Below are 23,694 nucleotides of genomic sequence, written 5' to 3'. Positions count from 1 at the left end.
TCCATTAAATAGCATTTTTATTTATCAATACGCGTCAGTAATACATTTTGTTATACAATACAGGACAGTGGTACATTTAGTTATACAATACAGGTCAGTAATACAGGTTTAGTTATACAATACAGGTCAGTAATACATTTTGTTATACAATACAGGACCGTGATACATTTAGTTATACAATACAGGACCGTGGTACAGTACAGGTCAGTAATACATTTAGTTATACAATACAGGTCAGTAATACATTTAGTTATACAATACAGGTCAGTGACAACAAGGTTAGTTATAGACAATACAGCCAGTATACATTAGTTATACAATACAGGCCAGTAATACATTTAGTTATACAATACAGGACAGTGATACATTTAGTTATACAATACAGGTCAGTAATACATTTAGTTTATACAATAACAGGTCAGTAATACATTTTAGTTATACATACAGGACAGTAATACATTTTGTTATACAAATACAGGACAGTGGTACATTTAGTTATACAATACAGGTCAGTAATACAGGTTTAGTTATACAATACAGCAGTAATACGAGTTTAGTATACATACAGATATAGTTTTTATACAATACAGTTCAGTCATACATTAGTTATACAATACAGGTCAGTAATACATTTAGTTTATACAATACAGGTCAGTAATACAGTTAGTTATACAATACAGGCCATTAATACATTTTAGTTATACAATACAGGTCAGTAATACATTTAGTTATACAATACAGGACATGGTACATTTAGTTATACAATACAGGCTCAGTAATACATTTAGTTATACAATACAGGCAGTAATACATATTTAGTTATACAATACAGGTCAGTAATACATTAGTTAGTACAATACAGGTCAGTAATACATTTAGTTATACAACACAGGTCATAATACATTTAGTTATACAATACAGGCATCAGTAATACAGTTTAGTATCAATACAGGCCAGTAATACATTTAGTTATACAATACAGGCCAGTAATACATTTAGTTATACAATACAGGCCAGTGGTACATTTAGTTATACAATACAGGACAGTAATACAGGTTTAGTTATACAATAGAGGCCAGTAATACAGTACAGGTCAGTAATACATTTAGTTGTGTAACTACAGGACAGTGGTACCTGTAGTTGTGTAACTACAGGACAGTACACAACGATCAACTTATTGGTGAATTCACATCGACAGCTGATTCTTATCCATAGTCCCTGTGAGATCCTGTGGAAACAGATCTCGTATATGTTCTGACGTATAGAGAACGAGTCTCCCAACTGTCTACCAAGCTGAAATGTATTTTATTTCACCTTTATTAAACCAGGTCGGCCAGTTGAGAAAAGTTCTCATTTACAACTGCGACCTGGCCAAAGATAAAGCAAAGCAGTGCGACAAAAACAGCAACACAGAGTTACACATGAAATAAACAAACGTACGGTCAATAACACAATAGAAAAATAAGTCTATATACAGTGTCTGCAAATGGCGTGAGGAGGTAAGGCAATAAATAGGCCAATAGTAGCGAAGTAATTACAATTGATCAAATTAACACTGGGGTGATAGATGTGCAGATGATGATGTGCAAGTAGAGATACTGGGGTGCAAAAGAATGGTTCGTGCTTGTTGGTTTTATGCATAGAACAACAGGCGGTATAATCCATCTCGACGGATATTACACCAACTACAAGGTGGTGGCTCTATTTCACAAAGTGTAGCATGATGTCCGTCAGCTTCCACCTCTCGTCTTCACCTCTGACCCCTCTCTCTTCTTCCTGTTCCCCCCCAGACGAAGGGTCCTCTCCCGGCGGGTACTATCCTGAAGCTGGTGACGTCAGCCGACGGTACGCCCACCACCATCATCACCACTTCCAAGGCCGGGGGCACCGTTGGGGGCAAGCCCACCATCTTGTCCTACAGCAGCATGCCCACCTCCACCTCAAAGCCGGGCACCCACATTATACCCATCGGAAAAACGGGTTCGTCTGCTTCCTATCGATCATTCCAATCAATTCGTCAGTCAATCTATTGTGTTTGTCCGCTGCAGGTCTGGAGCCTTTTTAGATTTCTGTCACGCGCTGGTGACAATTTCAGGACGGTTTATTATGGATTTTGACAGTCACTTCAATAGCAGCCGACCGTTGTCACTGTTGATGCGCTACTATGCCACGTCGTGATTCGTTTAAGTCAACTGACAGGAAAAAGTGGTCTGTTCCCCTTTTCTGTGATGGCAGTCTCCCGACATCAACATTCGACATTCCAAAATATGTAGATATTTGTCTTGACTTGAATCAAAATGCAACACTTCAAAATTAACCTTCTAGCAAGCAGTCTTCTACAAATGGTCTTCTAACCAAATTCCCAGATACCTGGCCCTGATTACACATAGAAGTAGGCCTATAGGCTACCTGGCCTGATTACACATAGAAGTAGACCTATAGGCTACCTGATTACACATAGAAGTAGACCTATAGGCTACCTGGCCTGATTACACATAGAAGTAGGTCTATAGGCTACCTGGCCTGATTACACATAGAAGTAGGTCTATAGGCTACCTGGCCTGATTACACATAGAAGTAGGCCTATAGGCTACCTGGCCTGATTACACATAGAAGTGGGTCTATAGGCTACCTGGCCCTGATTACACATAGAAGTAGGTCTATAGGCTACCTGGCCCTGATTACACATAGAAGTAGGTCTATAGGCTACCTGATTACACATAGAATTAGGTCTATAGGCTACCTGGCCTGATTACACATAGAAGTAGGTCTTTAGGCCACCTGATTACACATAGAAGTAGGTCTATAGGCTACCTGGCCTGATTACACATAGAAGTAGGTCTATAGACTACCTGGCCTGATTACACATAGAAGTAGGTCTATAGGCTACCTGATTACACATAGAAGTAGGTCTATAGGCTACCTGATTACACATAGAAGTAGGTCTATAGGCTACCTGGCCTGATTACACATAGAAGTAGGCCTATAGGCTACCTGGCCTGATTACACATAGAAGTAGACCTATAGGCTACCTGGCCCTGATTACACATAGAAGGTGCCTATAGGCTACTGGCCCTGATTACACATAGAAGTAGGTCTATAGGCTACCTGGCCTGATTACACATAGAAGTAGGTATATAGGCTACCTGGCCCTGATTACACATAGAAGTGGTCTATAGGCTACTGCCTGATTACACATAGAATAGGCCTATAGGCTACCTGGCCTGATTACACATAGAAGTAGACCTATAGGCTACCTGGCCTGATTACACATAGAAGTAGGCTATAGGCTACCTGATTACCATATAAGTAGGTCTATAGCTACCTGGCCTGATTACACATAGAAGTAGGTATATAGGCTACATGATTACACATAGAAGTAGGTCTATAGGCTACCTGGCCTGATTACACATAGAAGTAGGCCTATAGACTACCTGATTACACATAGAAGTAGGCCTATAGGCTACCTGATTACAAATAGAAGTAGACCTATAGGCTACCTGGCCCTGATTACACATAGAAGTAGGTCTATAGGCTACCTGATTACACATAGAAGTGGGTCTATAGGCTACCTGGCCTGATTACACATAGAAGTAGGTCTATAGGCTACCTGGCCTGATTACACATAGAAGTAGGTCTATAGGCTACCTGATTACACATAGATAGGTCATAGCTACCTGGCCTGATTACACTAGAAGTAGGTCTATAGGCTACCTGATTTACCTTAGAGTAGGCCTTATACTACTGATTACACATATAAGTAGGCTATAGCTACCTGATTACACATAGAAGTAGACCCTATAGGCTACCTGGCCTGATTACAACATGAAGTAGGTCTATAGGCACCTGTTACCTAGAAGTAGACCTATAGCTACCTGCCCGATTACACATAGAAGTGGGTCTATAGGCTACCTGGCCCTGATTACACATAGAAGTAGGTCTATAGGCTACCTGATTACACATAGAAGTGGGTCTATAGGCTACCTGGCCTGATTACACATATAAGTAGACCTATAGGCTACCTGATTACACATAGAAGTGGGTCTATAGGCTACCTGGCCATGATTACACATAGAAGTAGACCTATAGGCTACCTGATTACACATAGAAGTGGGTCTATAGGCTACCTGGCCTGATTACACATAGAAGTAGACCTATAGGCTACCTGATTACACATAGAAGTAGACCTATAGGCTACCTGGCCTGATTACCATCAAAGTGGTCTATAGGCTACCTGGCCTGATTACACATAGAAGTAGGTCTATAGGCTACCTGGCCTGATTATACATAGAAGTAGGTCTATAGGCTACCTGGCCTGATTACACATAGAAGTAGGTCTATAGGATACCTGATTACACATAGAAGTGGGTCTATAGGCTACCTGGCCTGATTACACATAGAAGTAGACCTATAGGCTACCTGATTACACTAAAAGAGTAGACCTAGAGCTACCTGCCTGGTTACACATAGAGTAGGTCTATAGGCTCCCTGGCCTGATTACACATAGAAGTGGGTCTATAGGCTACCTGCCTGATTACCCATAGAAGTGGGTCCTATATGCTACGCTGGCCTGATTCCACATAGAGTAGGTCTATAGGCTACCTGATTACACATAGAAGTAGACCTATAGGCTACCTGATTACACATAGAAGTAGGTCTATAGGCTACCTGATATACACATAGAATTAGACCTTAGGCTACCCTGCCCTGATTACACATAAGAAGTGGGTCTATAGGCTACCTGGCCCTGATTACACATATAGTTAGACCTATAGTCTACCTGGCCTGATTACACATAGAAGTAGGTCTATAGGACTTAAATGAGAAAACCTTGATGTTATAAACAGAACATGAAAGGTAGGTCTAACTAGGCTACCCTGAAAGAATTAAACAAAAACGGAAAACACCTGAGAAAACTAAAGAGTAAAAGTAGAGGGGCGTCTAAAATAAGGCTACCTTGGTCTTAAAAAAGGCTATGGGAACGGCCAGCCTGGCAATATCAACAGCACAGTGGGCAGAAAGAAGTTGGGGAATTCCGCATCTAAGTAGGGTTACGAATACAAAAAATAGTAGTTTGGTGGCTACCGATGGGCCTCTGATTAAACTCAAATACAGGGAAATAGTTCAGTTAGGAACACACAGTGGAACCACAAGTCTATAGGCCTACCCTGGCTACTGGAAAATGTATATGATAATACACATAAAGGACCCTATAGGGGGCTAGACCACCATGTGACCTGAATTACACATAAGACCATGGGCCGGCGATCAGGGTAGTTACACATAGAAGTTTGTGTTAGACCTCTAGGCTACTATGGGAACCCTGGCCGCCTGCTGAGATTTAACCAGAATAGCGTGGGGCGGGGGAGGGATGGAGGGGGGGGGGGGGAGGGCGGTAACAAGACCTATTTAGGCCTCACCGGATTAAACTGACAATAAGAAAGGAGGAGTCTAATTTAGGGGGCTACTAGCTGTGCTCCTGAGTTATTAACATAACCCGAAACGGATCCTTTGTTCGCACCCCCCAGGGCAATATAACTGATTCCAGAGGCCGACCCAAAACACCGCCAGCGGAGGAGAGGTATTCGGAGTGGTCTTCTAGTCCGATTTAGGAGGCGCGCACACCACCTACCGCTTCCGAGTATACTACTCACTAATGTTCAATCTCTGGATAATAAAGTTGACGAGTTCAGGGCGAGGGTCTCTTTCCAGAGAGACATCAGAGATTGTAACATACTCTGTTTCACGGAAACATGGCTCTCTCGGGATATACTGGCTGAGTCGGCCCAGTCAGTTGGGTTCTCAGTTCATCGCGCAGACAGGAATAAATATCTCTCCGGGAAGGGGGGGGGGGGGGGGGGGGGGGGGGGGGGGGGGGGGGGGGGGGGGGGGGGGGGGCGGTGTATGTTTCATAATTAACGACTCATGTTGTGATTGTGATAACATACAGGAACTCATGTCCTTTTGTTCACCCGACCTAGGATACCTCACAATCAAATGCCGACCATATTATCTCCCAAGATAATTCTCTTCTGTTATAGTCACAGAGGTGTATATCTCCCCTCAAGCCGATACCATGACAGCCCTCAAACAAGTTCACTGGACTTTATGCAAACTGGAAACCACATATCCTGAGGCCGCAGTTATTGTAGCTGGGGATTTTAACAAAGCAAATTTGAGGAAAAGGCTGCCAAAGTTCAAACACATTGACTGTAGTACTCACGTTGCTAAAACACTCGACCACTGCTACTCCAACTACCCACAAGGCCCTCCCCTGCCCTCCTTTTGGCAAATCTGATCACGACTCCATTTTGCTCCTCCCTTCCTATAGGCAGAAACTCAAACAGTAAGTACCTGTGCTAAGGACTATTCAACGCTGGTCTGTCCAATCGGAATCCACGCTTCAAGATTGTTTTGATCACGCGGACTAGGATATGTTCCGGATAGCTTCCGAGAATAATATTTACAAATATACTGATACGGTGAATGAGTTTATCAGGGAGTGTATAGGAGATGTTGTACCCACTGTGACTATTAAAACCTACCCTAACCAAAAACCGTGGATAGACGGCAGCATTCGTGCAAAACTGAAAGCGTGAACCACCGCATTTAACCATGGCAAGGTGACTAGGAATATGTCAGAAAACAAACAGTGTAGTTATTCCCTCCGCAAGGCAATCAAACAGGCAAAGCGTCAGTATAGAGACAAAGTGGAGTCGTATTTCAACGGCTCAGATACGAGACGTATGTGGCAGGGTCTACAGACAATCACAGACTACAAAAAGAAAACCAGCCACGTCTCGACACCGACGTCTTGCTCCCGGCCAAGCTAAACACCATCTTCACCCGCTTTGAGGATAACACAGTGTCACCAACACGGCCCACTGCCAAGGACTGTGGGCTCTCCTTCTCCGTGGCCGACGTGAGTAAGACATTTAAGCGTGTTAACCCTCGCAAGGCTGCCAGCCCAGACGAGCTAGCATTGGTATCCACGTCGGCACCAATGATGAGGGATGAGTTCTACAGCAGTCTCTGACAACTCAATCGCTGGTTGAAAACTCTTTTCTACCGTACCCAAAATAAAGAATTTGTAGTTAACTGGCCTTCTTTCTGGGACTCTCCCACAAACAGGACCAAGCCTGTCTTGCTGTGGAGTGACGGACTCCATCCAAGCTGGACGGGTGCTCTCATCTTATCTATCAACATAGACATGGCTCTATCTCCTCTAGCTCCACAATGAGATAGGGTGCAGGCCAGGCAGCAGGCTGTTAGCCAGCCTGCCAGCTTAGTGGAGTCAGTGTAGTCATTTCAGCTTTCCCCATGGAGACTGTGTCTGTGCTTCGATCTAGGTCAGGCAAAACTAAACATGGCAGTGTTCGCCTTAGCAATCTCACTGGAATAAAGACCTCCATTCATGTCAATATTGAAAGAGATTGTAACAATATCTCACATCTCAAAATAGGGCTAATTAATGTTAGAGCCCTCACTTCCAAGGCAGTCATAGTTAATGAACTAATCACTGATCATAACCTTGATGTGATTGGTCTGACTGAAACACGGCTCAAGACTGATTATTTTTCAACCATTTTACATGTTTTAAATGAGGCCTCTCCTCCTTGTTACACTAGTGGCCATATACACCGCACATCCCGCAAAGGTGGAGGTGTTGCTAACATTTACGACAGCAAATTTCAATTTACCCCCCGCCCCCTAAATGACTGCGTTTTCTTCTTTCAAGCTTCTAGTCATGGAATCTATGCAGCCTACTCAATCACTGTTTATAGCTACAATAATCAGTTAACCAGCAAACCAAGGGTCTAAATTTAACCTTGATGCAGACGCACCTCTAAAAACCAAAAACATTTGTCACAAGAAATTAGCTCTCTAGTGTACAGAACATTCCCAAGCCCTAAAGCAAGCAAGCTTCAAGAAAATGTGAATGGAAATGTCCCTCCGCCAAACTGGAAGTCTTCCGACTAGCTTGGAAAGACAGTACCGTGCAATATCGAAGAGGCCTCATTGCTGCTTCTTTGATGAACATGTCATAATCATTAGAAAGCAAATTATGGACTCCTCTTTGAATTTGCATATTTCTCCAAAACTTAGTTGTCCTGAGGCTGCACACTTCCAAGACCTACAATCAATGGAGAAACTCAAGTTTTTTAGTCCTGTATCTCTTGACATTCATGAAAATAGTATTGGCTTCTAAACCTTCCGGCTGCCTACTGGATCCTATTCCAACTAAACTACTGGCTTATTATTATTATTATTATATATCAAATCTCCCATTCCTCTCAATTGTTTTTGAAAAAGCTGTTGCGCAGGACAAGTTCTGGCCTGGTTTAGATCTTATCTGTCAGAAAGTTATCAGTTCGTCTCTGTGGATGTTTTGTCATCTTACAAATCAATTGTACGTTTCGGTGTTCCTCAAGGTTACGTTTTAGGACCACTATTGTTTTCACTATATATTCTACCTCTTTGTGATGTCATTGGGAAACACAATGTCTACTTTCACTGCTATGCGGACGACACACAACTGTACATTTGGATGAAACATGGTGAAGCCCCAAAATTCTCTACCCTGGAAGCCTTTGTTTATGACATAAGGAAGTCGTTTGATCTGAAAATTAATCTTAATTGTTGTACAGTGATCTCAAATAAAACTGTGAAGGACCTTGGCGTTACTCTGATCCCTGATCTCTATTTTGACGAACATATCAAGAATATTTCAAGGGCTGTTTTTTTCTCATATTCGTAACATTTAAAAAATCTGATTTTTTTCCCCCAAAAAAATGATGCAGAAAAGTTAATCAATACTTTTGTCACTTCTAAATTAGAATACTGCAATTCCCTACTTTCTGGTTACCCGGATAAAGCACTAAATACACTTCAGTTAGTGCTAAACACGGCTGCTAGAATCTTGGCTAGAACCAAAAAATCTGATCATATTACTCCAGCGCTAGCCTCCCTACACTGGCTTCCTGTTAAGGCTGGGGCTGATTTCAAGGTTTTACTGCTAGCCTACAAAGCATTACATGGACTTGCTCCTACCTATCTCTCCGATTTGGTCCTGCCGTACATACATACATGTACGCTACGGTCACAAGATGTAGGCCTCTTTATTGTCCCTAGAATTTCTAAGCAAACAGCTGGAGGCAGGGCTTTCTCCTATAGAGCTCCATTTTTATGGAATGGTCTGCCTACCCATGTGAGAGACGCACACTCAGTCTTGACCTTTAAGTCTTTACTGAAGACTCATCTCTTCATTAGGTCCTATGATTGAATGTAGTCTGGCCCCGGGGTGCGAAGGTGAATGACAAGGCACTGGAGTGATGAACCACCCTTACTGCCTGGTCGGCTCCCCACTGGGATTCTCTGCTTCTGACCCTATTATGAGGGCTGAGTCACTGGCTTACTAGTGCTCTTCCGTCCCTAGGAGGGGTACAAAGTGTTGTGCCAGTCTGTCCTATAGTCTTATCTGGTGTCCTGTGTGAACTAAAGATTCCCCCCTTTAATATGTTTTCTCTCTCTCTCTCTCTCTCTCTCTCTCTCTCTCTCTCTCTCTCTCTCTCTCTCTCTCTCTCTCTCTCTCTCTCTCTCTCTCTCTCTCTCTCTCTCTCTCTCTCTCTCTCTCTCTAAACATAACACTTTGTATTCAGGACATCAAGTACGATAGTGAGTTTAAGGTTAAAAAACAGGATATATCTGTCTGTGTTGACAGAATCAATACTGACTGTATCCCATCGAGCCAAGGCTGCCCTTTGTCACAGTTCCAAGACCAGTCAGAAACGCCCGGATAACTCTATGCCAATGATCCCGGGTGATTTTAAAACTGAACTTGGATCCACGTTAAGTAGCAATGATGTCCTTCGTCACCGTCTTCTTACGACAGGAGACAGATTATAGAGCTGGCGGCGAGAAGTTTGAATTGAGACTGAAACGAATCGACATACAATCCTGAAATCAACTTTAACTGTCAATAGTAAAACAAAGCTTAAAGCGATGTTTGAGTGAACCCTGAATACTGGAAATAACTGGTGAAATCACTTCTGAACATTGTAGACTCCTCCTCAGTTTGGGTCGGTCAAGATCAAACGCAGCCTCTACGGGATCGGTGTCCCTAAACCGGGACAGTTAAAGTGACTAGAATGACATTGTAAACAACAGCCAACTCTGGGATATAGACATGTCTTATAAGGGCAGAACGCATCAATTCTTGTTAATCTAACTCAAGTGTCCAATTTACAGTAACTATTAGAGCAGAAAAATACCACGCTATTGTTTGAGGATAGTACACAACAACATAACACTTTTATCACAGCAACTGGTTTGATACATTCACCTCTGTAGGTAAATAATGTACTTACATTCAGTAATCTGGCTCTGATTTGTCATCTTGAGGGTCCCAGAGGTAAAATTTAGCATAGTTTTGTTTGATAAAATCTATTTTTATATTAAAATTTAGGAATCCCCCCCCCCCCCCCCCCCCCCCCCGGCCATCTAGACGTGTGAAGGTTAGTGTATTTTCTGTAGGGAAGCTAATGATCCATCATGTATGACATTACTGGATGTGTGTAAACTTACATGGTTTATTACCATAGCATTTTAGTATGTTCTCTATAGTTATGTACTGGAACATGTATAAATTGACCAATTCTGAACATTTGGGCAAACTCCTGGCAGACTTGATACAAAATATTGTGTAGTGAAGTAATTATTCACTGGATCAGTCTGAGACTTTGGACACACACTGCTGCCATCTCGTGGACAACATCTACATTTTCACCTAGGATCCTATCTCAATGTATGGCCTTTCTCTTGCATTTCAAAGATGATGGAACGAAAAAATGTATAGAAAACACGTTTTTTTGTTTGTATTATCTTTTACTAGATCTAATGTGTTATATTCTCCTACATTATTTTCACATTTCCACAAACTTCAAAGTGTTTCCTTTCAAATGGTAAAAATAATATACATATCCTTGCTTCAGGTCCTGAGCTACAGGCATTTAGATTTGGGTATGTCATTTTAAGTGAAAATAGGAAAAAAAGGGTCCGATCCTTAAGAGGTTTTTAAAGTATTTGAAAGAAAACAAATAGCAGGTGAACCCAGGCTTGTACACCTGTATCCACCTCAAGATGTAGCAGGCATCATCAGGCATCATCACCTCCACCAGCCGTAGGCCAGAAAACACATCCCAGATAGACAGGCAGGAGGTTAACAGATGCTCTTCTTGGCAGTTATGGCTAAAGGAAATGCTTCCAGCTCAGATAAGGTTGAGATAACATTAGTCATTCTGTATCCCAAATGGCACCCTATTCCCTATATTGTGCACTATTTTAGACCAGAAACCCCCATAGTACTCTGCCTGTCATTCCTTATTAGGCTCTTTCATTTCATTCAATGTTTTTCCTCATTTGTTGTTGTCGTATTTTTACCCCCTTCCCAAATATGGTTGTCATGGCGATATCGAACACAGTTTCCATGGAGAAGTGCTCATCCGTTCAACACGCAGCATCAGCACCAGCCGGGTCACGGGAGTGGCCAGATGGTTTAACCCCTGGAAGAACACAGGCATCTTCATATCCTGGGGGGAGGGTGTGTGTGTGCTTGTGAATGATACGTGTGTGTGTTTGTGTATCTGTGTATTGAACTGCATCCTTTGACCTGCGCTTTACTTATGTCCCCCCCACCCGGAGCTAATGCCTAGCCTTTAGCTCATCCAACTAACACAGTCGTGTAGTATGCCCTGGTAGTGTAGAAGGCCCTGGTTTGAGCCCAGAGAATCATGGTTTGAATATTGTTCTGTAATCATTTCCATTGCTAAAGTACTGCACTCTACAGCTAGGGTTGTAAACACAGATAGCTGAAATAGTAACAGGAAGGAGCCATACAGCTACAGACATTACAACGAGTCTAAAAGCCCAAAGAGGCATGAGAGAGAGAGACACAAAGTGGTTTAGATTCCTTTGTAGTACACAACACTCAATTTGTTTTTTTTCTCTCTCTGCCTCTCTCTCTCTCTCTCTCTCTCTCTCTCTCTCTCTCTCTCTCTCTCTCTCTCTCTCTCTCTCTCTCTCTCTCTCTCTGCCTCTCTCCCTCTTGCTGCCTCTCTCTCTCTCTCTCTCTCTCTCTCTCTCTTTCTCTCTCTCTCTCTGCCTCTCTCTTTCTCTCTCTCTCTCTCTTTCTCTCTCTCTCTCTCTTTCTCTCTCTCTCTCTGCCCCTCTCTCTCTGCCTCTCTCTCTCTCTCCCTCCATCTTTCTTCCTATCTTTCTCTCTGTGTCCAGCTGCTATGAGGCTCTCTGATAGACAGACAATCCATCCACTCCTTGTGTCAAGGCTGTCAATCCACGGGGAATGCCAAATGGCACCCTATTCCCTACATAGTGCACTCCTTTATACCAGATAGAGCCCCAGTGATGGGAATGCAGTGCCATTTGAGACGCAAACCCATGTTTGACCATTCATTCTCTACGTTGTTGCTTTCTGGTTTCTTTCAAAGTGGATAAAACGGAGCGCAGTAAGTAAGACGGAGAGATCAATTTAAGTGTTGAATAGTATTCAGTAAAAACATGAGTGGAGGTGTTTTTTTTTGGTTCGTTTTTTTGTTGTAGTTTGTGTGAACTACTTAGAATCAAGGAATTTCTTTGTATCCCCGTCCTTTTGACCATCCGTTCAGCACGCAGCTTCAGCGCCAGCCAGGTCACAGGAGTGGCCAGATGGGGGGAGGGGGGGGGGGTGTATGTGTGTGCTTGTGAATGGGTACGTGTGATTTAGCAACCTGTTTGAGCTAATATATGTTTTGTGTCATATCAACCACCTGCACGATTCTCCATCTGATGCAAGGAACTGTAATTCAATGAAAAGTAAACGTTCAAAGCCGCTACAAACACTTCAGATCTTGTACTGTTGCGGTCAGAACAGCCTGGTTCCAGCCCAGTCGGACACTTCGGATCTTGTACTGTTGTGGTCAGAACAGCCTGGTTCCAGCCCAGTCGGACACTTCGGATCTTGTACTGTTGCGGTCAGAACAGCCTGGTTCCAGCCCAGTCGGACACTTCGGATCTTGTACTGTTGCGTCAGAACAGCCTGGTTCCAGCCCAGTCGGACACTTCGGATCTTGTACTGTTGCGTCAGAACAGCCTGGTTCCAGCCCAGTCGGACACTTCGGATCTTGTACTGTTGCGGTCAGAACAGCCTGGTTCCAGCCCAGTCGGACACTTCGGATCTTGTACTGTTGCGTCAGAACAGCCTGGTTCCAGCCCAGTCGGACACTTCGGATCTTGTACTGTTGCGTCAGAACAGCCTGGTTCCAGCCCAGTCGGACACTTCGGATCTTGTACTGTTGCGTCAGAACAGCCTGGTTCCAGCCCAGTCGGACACTTCAGATCTTGTACTGTTGCGGTCAGAACAGCCTGGTTCCAGCCCAGTCGGACACTTCAGATCTTGTACTGTTGCGGTCAGAACAGCCTGGTTCCAGCCCAGTCGGACACTTCGGATCTTGTACTGTTGCGTCAGAACAGCCTGGTTCCAGCCCAGTCGGACACTTCGGATCTTGTACTGTTGCGGTCAGAACAGCCTGGTTCCAGCCCAGTCGGACACTTCAGATCTTGTACTGTTGCGGTCAGAACAGCCTGGTTCCAGCCCAGTCGGTCAGCACCATTAGAATCATGGTTTGAATTTAAATTTAAATTTGTTCTGTAGTAATTTCCATTGCTAAAAAAAGTAATTTCCATTGCTTCCTCTCCTCCATGCTACCATGTCTAAAAAAGAATAAAGAGGTTTAATTGGCTGTGACTCAGGCCCAGGCTTAATCAGTATTCTAGTCCTCTTCTCTCCACACCACTCCTGTTCCACCAATCCCTCGCCTCTTATACATCACATGACAACCCGAATGGAAGGAAGGAACAACAACAGAAAGAGCCACACGGCCACCTGTGGTTACCATGGTGACACTGCTATAGGGCGTTGTTTCTCCTCTCCCCTTCTTCAACACAGTCATCGAGCATCAAGAGAACCTACAGCCATTAGCCATTAGTCCTTGATGTGGAGAACTGTGGCCATCTAGCCTCATCACTGACAGTCATCAGTCAGTCATTGTCAAGCCTTCAATGTCTACTTTAGAGTCGTAGGTCATTTGGTGATATCTGTAAGCTGAACACCTGTTGAGTCCGTATCTGTTCTGAGCCTCTAAAGACAAGCCAGAGGCTCAAGAGTCAATCAATATAGCTGGCTGCTTGTAGAGAGAGCGAGAGAAAGAGAGAGAGAGAGAGAGAGAGACAGAGAGAGAGAGAGAGACAGAGAGAGACAGAGAGAGAGAGACAGAGAGAGAGAGGCAGAGAGAGAGAGGCAGAGAGAGAGAGACAGAGAGAGACAGAGAGAGAGAGAGACAGAGAGAGACAGAGAGAGAGAGAGACAGAGAGAGAGACAGAGAGAGAGAGACAGAGAGAGAGGCAGAGAGAGAGAGAGAGAGAGAGAGAGAGAGAGAGAGACAGAGAGAGAGAGAGAGAGAGAGAGAGAGAGAGAGAGAGAGAGAGAGAGAGAGAGAGAGAGAGAGAGAGAGAGAGAGAGAGAACAAAGGAAATGAGTAACATTAAGAAATGCTATAGATGGAAGGAATGCAGTTTGGAAACCTACCAAAAAACAATTAGGCAACAGCAAATTCAATCCCTTTTAGACAACTTCCTGGGTAAAATGTTCCACTGCAATAGTGAAGGTGTAAACTTGGCAGTAGAAAATCTTAACAGTATATTTGACCTCTCAGCTTCCCTATCAAATCTAAAAATCTCAAATAGAAAACCGAAGAAAATGAACAACAATGACAAATGGTTTGATAAAGAATGCAAAAATCTAAGAAATAAATTGAGAAACCTGTCCAACCAAAAACATAGAGACCCGGAAAACCTGAGTCTACGCCTTCACTATGGTGAATCACTAAAACAATACAGAAATACACTACGGAAAAAGAAGGAACAGCACGTCAGAAATCAGCTCAATGTAATTGAAGACTCCATAGACTCTAACCAATTCTGGGAAAATTGGAAAACACTAAACAAACAACAACACGAAGAATTATCTATCCAAAATGGAGATGTATGGGTAAACCACTTCTCCAATCTTTTTGGCTCTATAACAAAGAATAAAGAGCAAAAACATATACATGATCAAATACAAATCCTAGAATCAACTATTAAAGACTACCAGAACCCACTGGATTCTCCAATTACCTTGAATGAGTTACAGGACAAAATAAAAACCCTCCAACCCAAAAAGGCCTGTGGTGTTGATGGTATCCTTAATGAAATGATCAAATATACAGACAACAAATTCCAATTGGCTATACTAAAACTCTTTAACATCGTCCTTAGCTCTGGCATCTTCCCCAATATTTGGAACCAAGGACTGATCACCCCAATCCACAAAAGTGGAGACAAATTTGACCCCAATAACTACCGTGGAATATGCGTCAACAGTAACCTTGGGAAAATCCTCTGCATTATCATTAACAGCAGACTCGTACATTTCCTCAATGAAAACAATGTACTGAGCAAATGTCAAATTGGCTTTTTACCAAATTACCGTACAACAGACCATGTATTCACCCTACACACCCTAATTGACAACCAAACAAACCAAAACAAAGGCAAAGTCTTCTCATGCTTTGTTGATTTCAAAAAAGCCTTCGACTCAATTTGGCATGAGGGTCTGCTATACAAATTGATGGAAAGTGGTGTTGGGGGTAAAACATACGACATTATAAAATCCATGTACACAAACAACAAGTGTGCGGTTAAAATTGGCAAAAAACACACACATTTCTTCACACAGGGTCGTGGGGTGAGACAGGGATGCAGCTTAAGCCCCACCCTCTTCAACATATATATCAACGAATTGGCGCGGGCACTAGAACAGTCTGCAGCACCCGGTCTCACCCTACTAGAATCCGAAGTCAAATGTCTACTGTTTGCTGATGATCTGGTGCTTCTGTCACCAACCAAGGAGGGCCTACAGCAGCACCTAGATCTTCTGCACAGATTCTGTCAGACCTGGGCCCTGACAGTAAATCTCAGTAAGACCAAAATAATGGTGTTCCAAAAAAGGTCCAGTCACCAGGACCACAAATTCCATCTAGACACCGTTGCCCTAGAGCACACAAAAAACTATACATACCTCGGCCTAAACATCAGCACCACAGGTAACTTCCACAAAGCTGTGAACGATCTGAGAGACAAGGCAAGAAGGGCCTTCTATGCCATCAAAAGGAACATAAATTTCAACATACCAATTAGGATCTGGCTAAAAATACTTGAATCAGTCATAGAGCCCATTGCCCTTTATGGTTGTGAGGTCTGGGGTCCGCTCACCAACCAAGATTTCACAAAATGGGACAAACACCAAATTGAGACTCTGCATGCAGAATTCTGCAAAAATATCCTCCGTGTACAACGTAGAACACCAAATAATGCATGCAGAGCAGAATTAGGCCGATACCCACTAATTATCAAAATCCAGAAAAGAGCCGTTAAATTCTACAACCACCTAAAAGGAAGCGATTCCCAAACCTTCCATAACAAAGCCATCACCTACAGAGAGATGAACCTGGAGAAGAGTCCCCTAAGCAAGCTGGTCCTAGGGCTCTGTTCACAAACACAAACACACCCCACAGAGCCCCAGGACAACAGCACAATTAGACCCAACCAAATCATGAGAAAACAAAAAGATAATTACTTGACACATTGGAAAGAATTAACAAAAAAACAGAGCAAACTAGAATGCTATTTGGCCCTAAACAGAGAGTACACAGTGGCAGAATACCTGACCACTGTGACTGACCCAAACTTAAGGAAAGCTTTGACTATGTACAGACTCAGTGAGCATAGCCTTGCTATTGAGAAAGGCCGCCGTAGGCAGACATGGCTCTCAAGAGAAGACAGGCTATGTGCACACTGCCCACAAAATGAGGTGGAAACTGAGCTGCACTTCCTAACCTCCTGCCCAATGTATGACCATATTAGAGAGACATATTTCCCTCAGATTACACAGATCCACAAAGAATTTGAAAACAAATCCAATTTTGATAAACTCCCATATCTACTGGGAGAAATTCCACAGTGTGCCATCACAGCAGCAAGATTTGGGACCTGTTGCCACAAGAAAAGGGCAACCAGTGAAGAACAAACACCATTGTAAATACAACCCATATTTATGCTTATTTATTTTAACTTGTGTGCTTTAACCATTTGTACATTGTTACAACACTTTATATATATAATATAACATTTGTAATGTCTTTATTGTTTTGAAACTTCTGTATGTGTAATGTTTACTGTTAATTTGTATTGTTTATTTCACTTTTGTATAATATCTACCTCACTTGCTTTGGCAATGTTAACACATGTTTCCCATGCCAATAAAGCCCCTTGAATTGAATTGAATTGAATTGAATTGAATTGAGAGAGAGAGAGAGAGAGAGAGAGAGAGAGAGAGAGAGAGAGAGAGAGAGAGAGAGAGAGAGAGAGAGAGAGAGAGAGAATAGAAATAGATTTCTGTGTTTAACCTTTCGATTTGTACATCTTGTCGTCACTGAGGAGCGGGCAGAAGTAGCCTACATGCAATCAACATGTGTCTTGATAAATATCTAACAATCACACAATAATTGTTCAAGTGCAGTACATGAATCTCAATCATGACTGCAGACTAATGCACATTTCAGTAAATTAGATTTGACATAAAACAAAACAGATCATCACTGTATCAACATACTTTTTGGTATGGTACGTCCGCCCAGGTCTGCTTGTCTGGGTGTCCTCTGAGAATAGGCTGAGGAATGACATGGAAGGACAGTACAAAGAAATGACTCAATACTGTGAAACATATCGATCCATGAAGAGCAGAAGGAGAACTATTTATTGGTCAACACACCTAAAAGGAATAACTACCAATCTAGTTTAATCTGTTGTTCAGCACTCAGTGGTGTGTGTGTGTGTAATTTGTGTATATTGTACTTACCAGGTAAGTTGACTGAGAATACATTCTCAGCAACAACCTGGGGAATAGTTACAGGGGAGAGGAGATGAATGAGCCAATCGTAAGCTGGGGATGATTAGGTGACCGTGATGGTATGAGGGCCATATTGGGAATTTTAGCCAATACACCCCTAATCTTACAATAAGTGCCATGGGATCTTAAGTGACCACAGAGAGTCAGGACACACATTTAACATCCCCCTACACAGGGCAATGTCCCCAATCACTGCCCTGGGGCATTGGGATCTTTTTTTAAATCAGAGGAAAGGGTGCCTCCTACTGGCCCTCCAACACCACTTCCAGCAGCATCTGGTCTCCCATCTAGTGACTGACCAGGGCAGTGGGATGCAGGGTGGTATGCTGCTGGTTTTGTGTGTGTGTATTGTGTGTATTGTGTGTGTGTATTGTGTGTATTGTGTGTATTGTGTGTATTGTGTGCATTGTGTGTAGTGTGTGTGTTTATTGTGTGTGTTGTGTGTAGTGTGTGCAGTGTGTGTATTGTGTGTGTTTTGTGTATTGTGTGTATTGTGTGTGTGCATTGTGTGTAGTGTGTGTGTTTATTGTGTGTAGTGTGTGCAGTGTGTGTATTGTGTGTGTTTTGTGTATTGTGTGTGTGTGTATTGTGTGGTGTGTATTGTCTGTGCATTGTGTATGTGTATTGGGTGTGTGCTGTGTGTGTGTATTGTGTTTGTGTGTTGTGTTTATTGTGTGTGTGTATTGTGTGCGTGTTTATTGGGTGTAGTGCATGTGTGTGTGTGTGTGTGTGTAGTGTGTGTGTGTGTGTGTATTGTGTGTGTGTGTATTGTGTGTGTGTATTGTGTATTGTTTGTTTTGTGTGTGTGTTTTGTGTGCATTGTGTGTGTGCATTGTGTAGTGTGTGCATTGTGTGTAGTGTGCGTATTGTGTGTAGTGTGTGTAGTGTGTATTATGTGTGTGTATATTGTGGTTATTGTGTAGTGTGTGTAGTGTGTAGTGTGTGTATTGTGTATAGTGTAGCGTGTATTGTGTATTGTGTATTGTGTATTGTGTGTAGTGTGTGTATTGTGTGTAGTGTGAGTATTGTGTGTAGTGTGTGTATTGTGTAGTGTGTATAGTGTGTGTATTGTGTTTATTGTGTAGTGTGTGTAGTGTGTGTAGTGTGTGTGTATTGTGTAGTGTGTATAGTGAGTGTCGTGTGTGTATTGTGTGTTGTGTATTGAGTGTATTGTGTGTAGTGTGTGTAGTGTGTGTATTGTGTGTATTGTGTAGTGTGTATAGTGTGTGTCGTGTGTGTATTGTGTGTGTGATCTGTAAACAGGAGAGCACCAGTCTCAGTAGAGACGATAATGGACATCACTTCTTGCTCTGCTGTGACTTCTCTATGCACTCTGTGGTGTTTGGGGAAAACAGGGATGAGAGAGGGGGAGTTGGGATAGTGAAAGATAGAGGCTATTGTGTGAATGAGAGAGAGAGAGAGAGAGACCCAGAGAGAGAGAGAGAGAGAGAGAGAGACAGAGACAGAGAGAGAGAGAGAGAGAGAGAGAGAGAGAGAGAGAGAGAGAGAGAGAGAGAGAGAGACAGAGACAGAGACAGAGACAGAGACAGAGAGACAGAGAGAGACAGAGAGAGACAGAGAGAGACAGAGAGAGAGAGAGAGAGAGACCCAGGGCCTACGCCTTCACTATGGTGAATCCCTTAACCTTTCATTGCTACCCATCTCGGATCCGGGAGCATCCTCATAAAAAAAGCTGACTAGCATAGCCTAGCCTAACGCGACAGGGATATCATATAATATAATTTTCATGAAATCACAAGTCCAATACAGCAAATGAAAGATAAACATCTTGTGAATCCAGCCATCATTTCCGATTTTTAAAATGTTTTACAGCGAAAACACAATATGTATTTCTATTAGCTAACCACAATAGCAAAAGACTCAACCGCATATTTTCAGCATTTTTCTACCGCATAGGTAGCTATCACAAAACCGACCAAATAGAGATATAATTAGTCACTAACCAAGAAACAACTTCATCAGATGACAGTCTTATAACATGTTATACAACAAATCTATGTTTTGTTCGAAAATGTGCATATTTGAGGTATAAATCATAGTTTTACATTGCAGCTACCATCAAAAATATCACCAAAGCAGCCAGAATAATTACAGAGAGCAACGTGAAATACCTAAATACTCATCATAAAACATTTATGAAAAATACATGGTGTACAGCAAATGAAAGATAAACATCTTGTGAATCCAGCCAATATTTCAGATTTTTCAAGTGTTTTACAGCGAAAACACAATATAGCATTATATTAGCTTACCACAATAGCCAAACACACAAATGCATTTATCAGCAGCAAAAGGTAGCGATCGCAAAAAACCAGCAAAAGATATAAAATTAATCATTAACCTTGACCAACTTCATCAGATGACAGTCCTATAACATCAGGTTATACAATACACTTATGTTTTGTTCGAAAATTTGCATATTTTGAGCTGCAAACCGTGGTTATACATTGTGAATATGTAGCATCAATTCACCAGAATCTCCGGAGATATTTTGGACAGTCACCTAATCTAATCAAAGAACTCATCATAAACTTTACTAAAAAATACACGTTGGACAGCAAATGAAAGATACACTAGTTCTTAATGCAATCGCCGTGTTAGATTTTTTAAAATAACTTTACCATAACAAACAGCTTACGTTATAGCGAGACAGCGCCCGCAAAAAGGAAGGAAAATAGGACTAAACATTTTCCACAGAAATACGAAATAACATCATAAATGGTTCTTACTTTTGCTGAGCTTCCATCAGAATCTTGTACAAGGAGTCCTTTGTCCAGAATAAATCGTTGTTTGGTTTTAGAATGTCCTCTTCTCCTGTCGAATTAGCAACATTAGCTAGCCATGTAGCGCGAACATGCCCAAATTCTCCTGACGCAAAGAAAGGAAAATTCCAAAACTCGCAATAAACGTTGAATAAACTGATACAACTTGGTTGAAAAAAACTACTTTATGATGTTTTTATCACATCTATCAAATAAAATCAGAGCCGGAGACATCCACCGTCTATACCGAACGCTTTTCAGAAGCCAATGCTGATGTCCTTCCCGCGCCTTGGTAGACAAAGGAAATTGTGGTCACGTCATTCCAAGAGCTCTTGTTCGACCTCAGATCAAGCTAGACACCCCATTCCACCTCCCACTGCCTGTTGACATCTAGTGGAAGGCGTATGAAGTGCATGTATATCCATAGATTTCAAGCAATTGAATCGGAAGGCCCTGGAACAGAGCCTCGATTTCAGATTTTTCACTTCCTGTCAGGAAGTTTGCTGCCAAATGAGTTCTGTTTTACTCACAGATATAATTCAAACGGTTTTAGAAACTTGAGAGTGTTTTCTATCCAATAGTAATAATAATATGCATATTGTACGATCTAGAATAGAGTACGAGGCAGTTTAATTTGGGCACGATTTTTTACAAAGTGGAAACAGCGCCCCCATATTGACAAGAAGTTTTAAACAATACAGAAATACACTACGGAAAAAGAAGGAACAGCACGTCAGAAATCAGCTCAATGTAATTGAAGGATCCATAGAATCTAACCACTTTTGGGAAAATTGGAAAACTCTAAAGAAACAACAACACGAAGAGTTATCTATCTAAAACAGAGATGTATGGGTGAACCACTTTTTGGCCATCTTTTGGCCCTATAAAAAATAACAAACAGAAGAACACATACAAGATCAAATACAAATCTTAGAATCAACTACTAAAGACTACCAGAACACACTGGATTCTCCAATTACATTGAAGGAACTACAGAACAAAATACAAGCCCTCCAACCCAAAATGGCCTGTGGGGTTGATGTTATCCTAAATTAAATGATAAAATATACAGACCACAATTTCCAATTGGCTATACTTAAACTCTAACATCATCCTCAGTTCTGGCATCTTCCCCAATATTTGGAACCAAGGACTGATCACCCCAATCCACAAAAGTGGAGACAAATTTGACCCCAATAACTACCGTGGGATATGCATCAACATCAACCTCAATAAAATCCTCTGCATTATCATTAACAGCAGACTCGTACATTTCCTCAGGGAAAACAATGTACTGAGCAAATGTCAAATTGGCTTTTTACGACAGACCACATATTCACCTGCACACCCCAATTGACAAACAATCAAACCAAAACAAAGGCAAAGTCTTCTCATGCATTGTTGATTTCAAAAAAGCTTTAGCCTGAATTTGGCATGAGAGCCTCTTATACAAATTGATGGAAAGTGGTGTTGGGAGAAAAACTTACAACATTATAAAATCCATGTACACAAACAATAATTCTGCGGTTAACATTGGCAAAAAACACACATTTATTTCCACAGGGGTGAGACAGGGATGCAGCTTAAGCCCCACCCTCTTCAACATATATATATATATCAAGGAATTAGCGAGGGCACTAGAACAGTCTGCAGCACCCGGCCTCACCCTACTAGAATTCTGTTCCCAACCAAGGAGGGCCTACAGAAGCATATATCTTATATCTTCTGCACAGATACTGTCAGACCTGGGCCCTGACAGTAAATATCAGTAAGACAAAAATAATGGTGTTCCAAAAAAGGTCCAGTTGCCATGACCACGAATACAAATTCCATCTAGACACCGTTGCCCTAGAGCACACAAAAAAACTATACATACCTCGACCTAAACATCAACACTACAGGTAACTTCCACAAAGCTGCGAACAATCTGAGAGACAAGGCAAGAAGGGCCTTCTATCAAATCAAATCAAGTTTATTTTATATAGCCCTTCGTACATCAGCTAATATCTCGAAGTGCTGTACAGAAACCATACTATGCCATCAATGTAGCAACTGCTTGCTTGCGTAGGACTACAGGAGCGAAGTAGCTACTCTTAGCAAGCAAGTAGCAAACCTACATAAGCTACTGGGGAACCCACGCCTACCTACTTTTTATTTTTCTTCCACCCCAGTAGCCGGACGCCGCTCTGGTTTGGTGGAAATTTCGCCGCCGTGTCGGCTCTCCACAGCCGACTGGCCGGTACTCGGCAGAGTTCCATCCCCGAAGGGGTCTCCCCCTTCCCTGGAGAACGGAGCTGTTCTCGACCCAACCAACCAGCCATGGAGGTATGTCACTCGTCGAAGAAGGTGTCCTCTGGCAACGGGGGTCTCCATGGAGATGTTGAGCCCAGAACTGACACAGACCAGAAATAGCTTTGGATCCAGAGGTTCCGGCGCCTTCTTCCTTGGTGGCTTCCCAATCAAGATCGTATCCGAAGGTACCTGCGTCTTCGTCCTCGGTTCTGTCTCCCTCTCTGGTGGATTCTACCTCGGGTTCAGATCCTCGGAGCTCACCAGACCGTGAGGCTGCCTGAGAGACCAGCCCATTCAACATCACCAGCTGTCATCATAGGCAGCTCTATGGTGAGAAACATCTCGGTCCCCAAGGCGAAAACCATGTGCTACCCAGGAGCACGAGTACAGAACATAACATGGCTGCTTCCGACTGTTCTACCACAAATTCCGGGACACTGTCGTAGTCCATGTGGGCTCGCTCGGAGGGCTAGCTCGGAACATTTGAAAATGGATTTGAAAGAACTGATATTAGCATTAAGAAAATTGCCAATAATTTCAGGTCCAGTACCATCGTTG

General features: G+C 42.5%; 1 protein-coding gene across 1 annotated transcript in view; it reads left to right on the top strand.

Annotated features, from left to right (window-relative positions):
- LOC120061690 (host cell factor 1-like) overlaps positions 1-23,256 on the top strand; it is a 51,541-nt gene extending 28,285 nt beyond the window's left edge. The window contains exons 15-16 of the mRNA XM_039011584.1: positions 1,791-1,984; positions 23,016-23,256. Of these exons, the coding sequence (XP_038867512.1) occupies positions 1,791-1,984; positions 23,016-23,256 (435 nt within the window). The remainder of the gene's footprint in view (positions 1-1,790; positions 1,985-23,015) is intronic.
- Positions 23,257-23,694: the final 438 nt, after the last annotated feature.

The sequence above is a fragment of the Salvelinus namaycush genome, chromosome 16 (assembly GCF_016432855.1).
Source record: "Salvelinus namaycush isolate Seneca chromosome 16, SaNama_1.0, whole genome shotgun sequence".
NCBI lineage: Eukaryota > Metazoa > Chordata > Actinopteri > Salmoniformes > Salmonidae > Salvelinus > Salvelinus namaycush.
The sequence above is the reverse complement of the archived record's forward strand: the minus strand, read 5'-3'. Positions and strand labels throughout refer to the sequence as shown.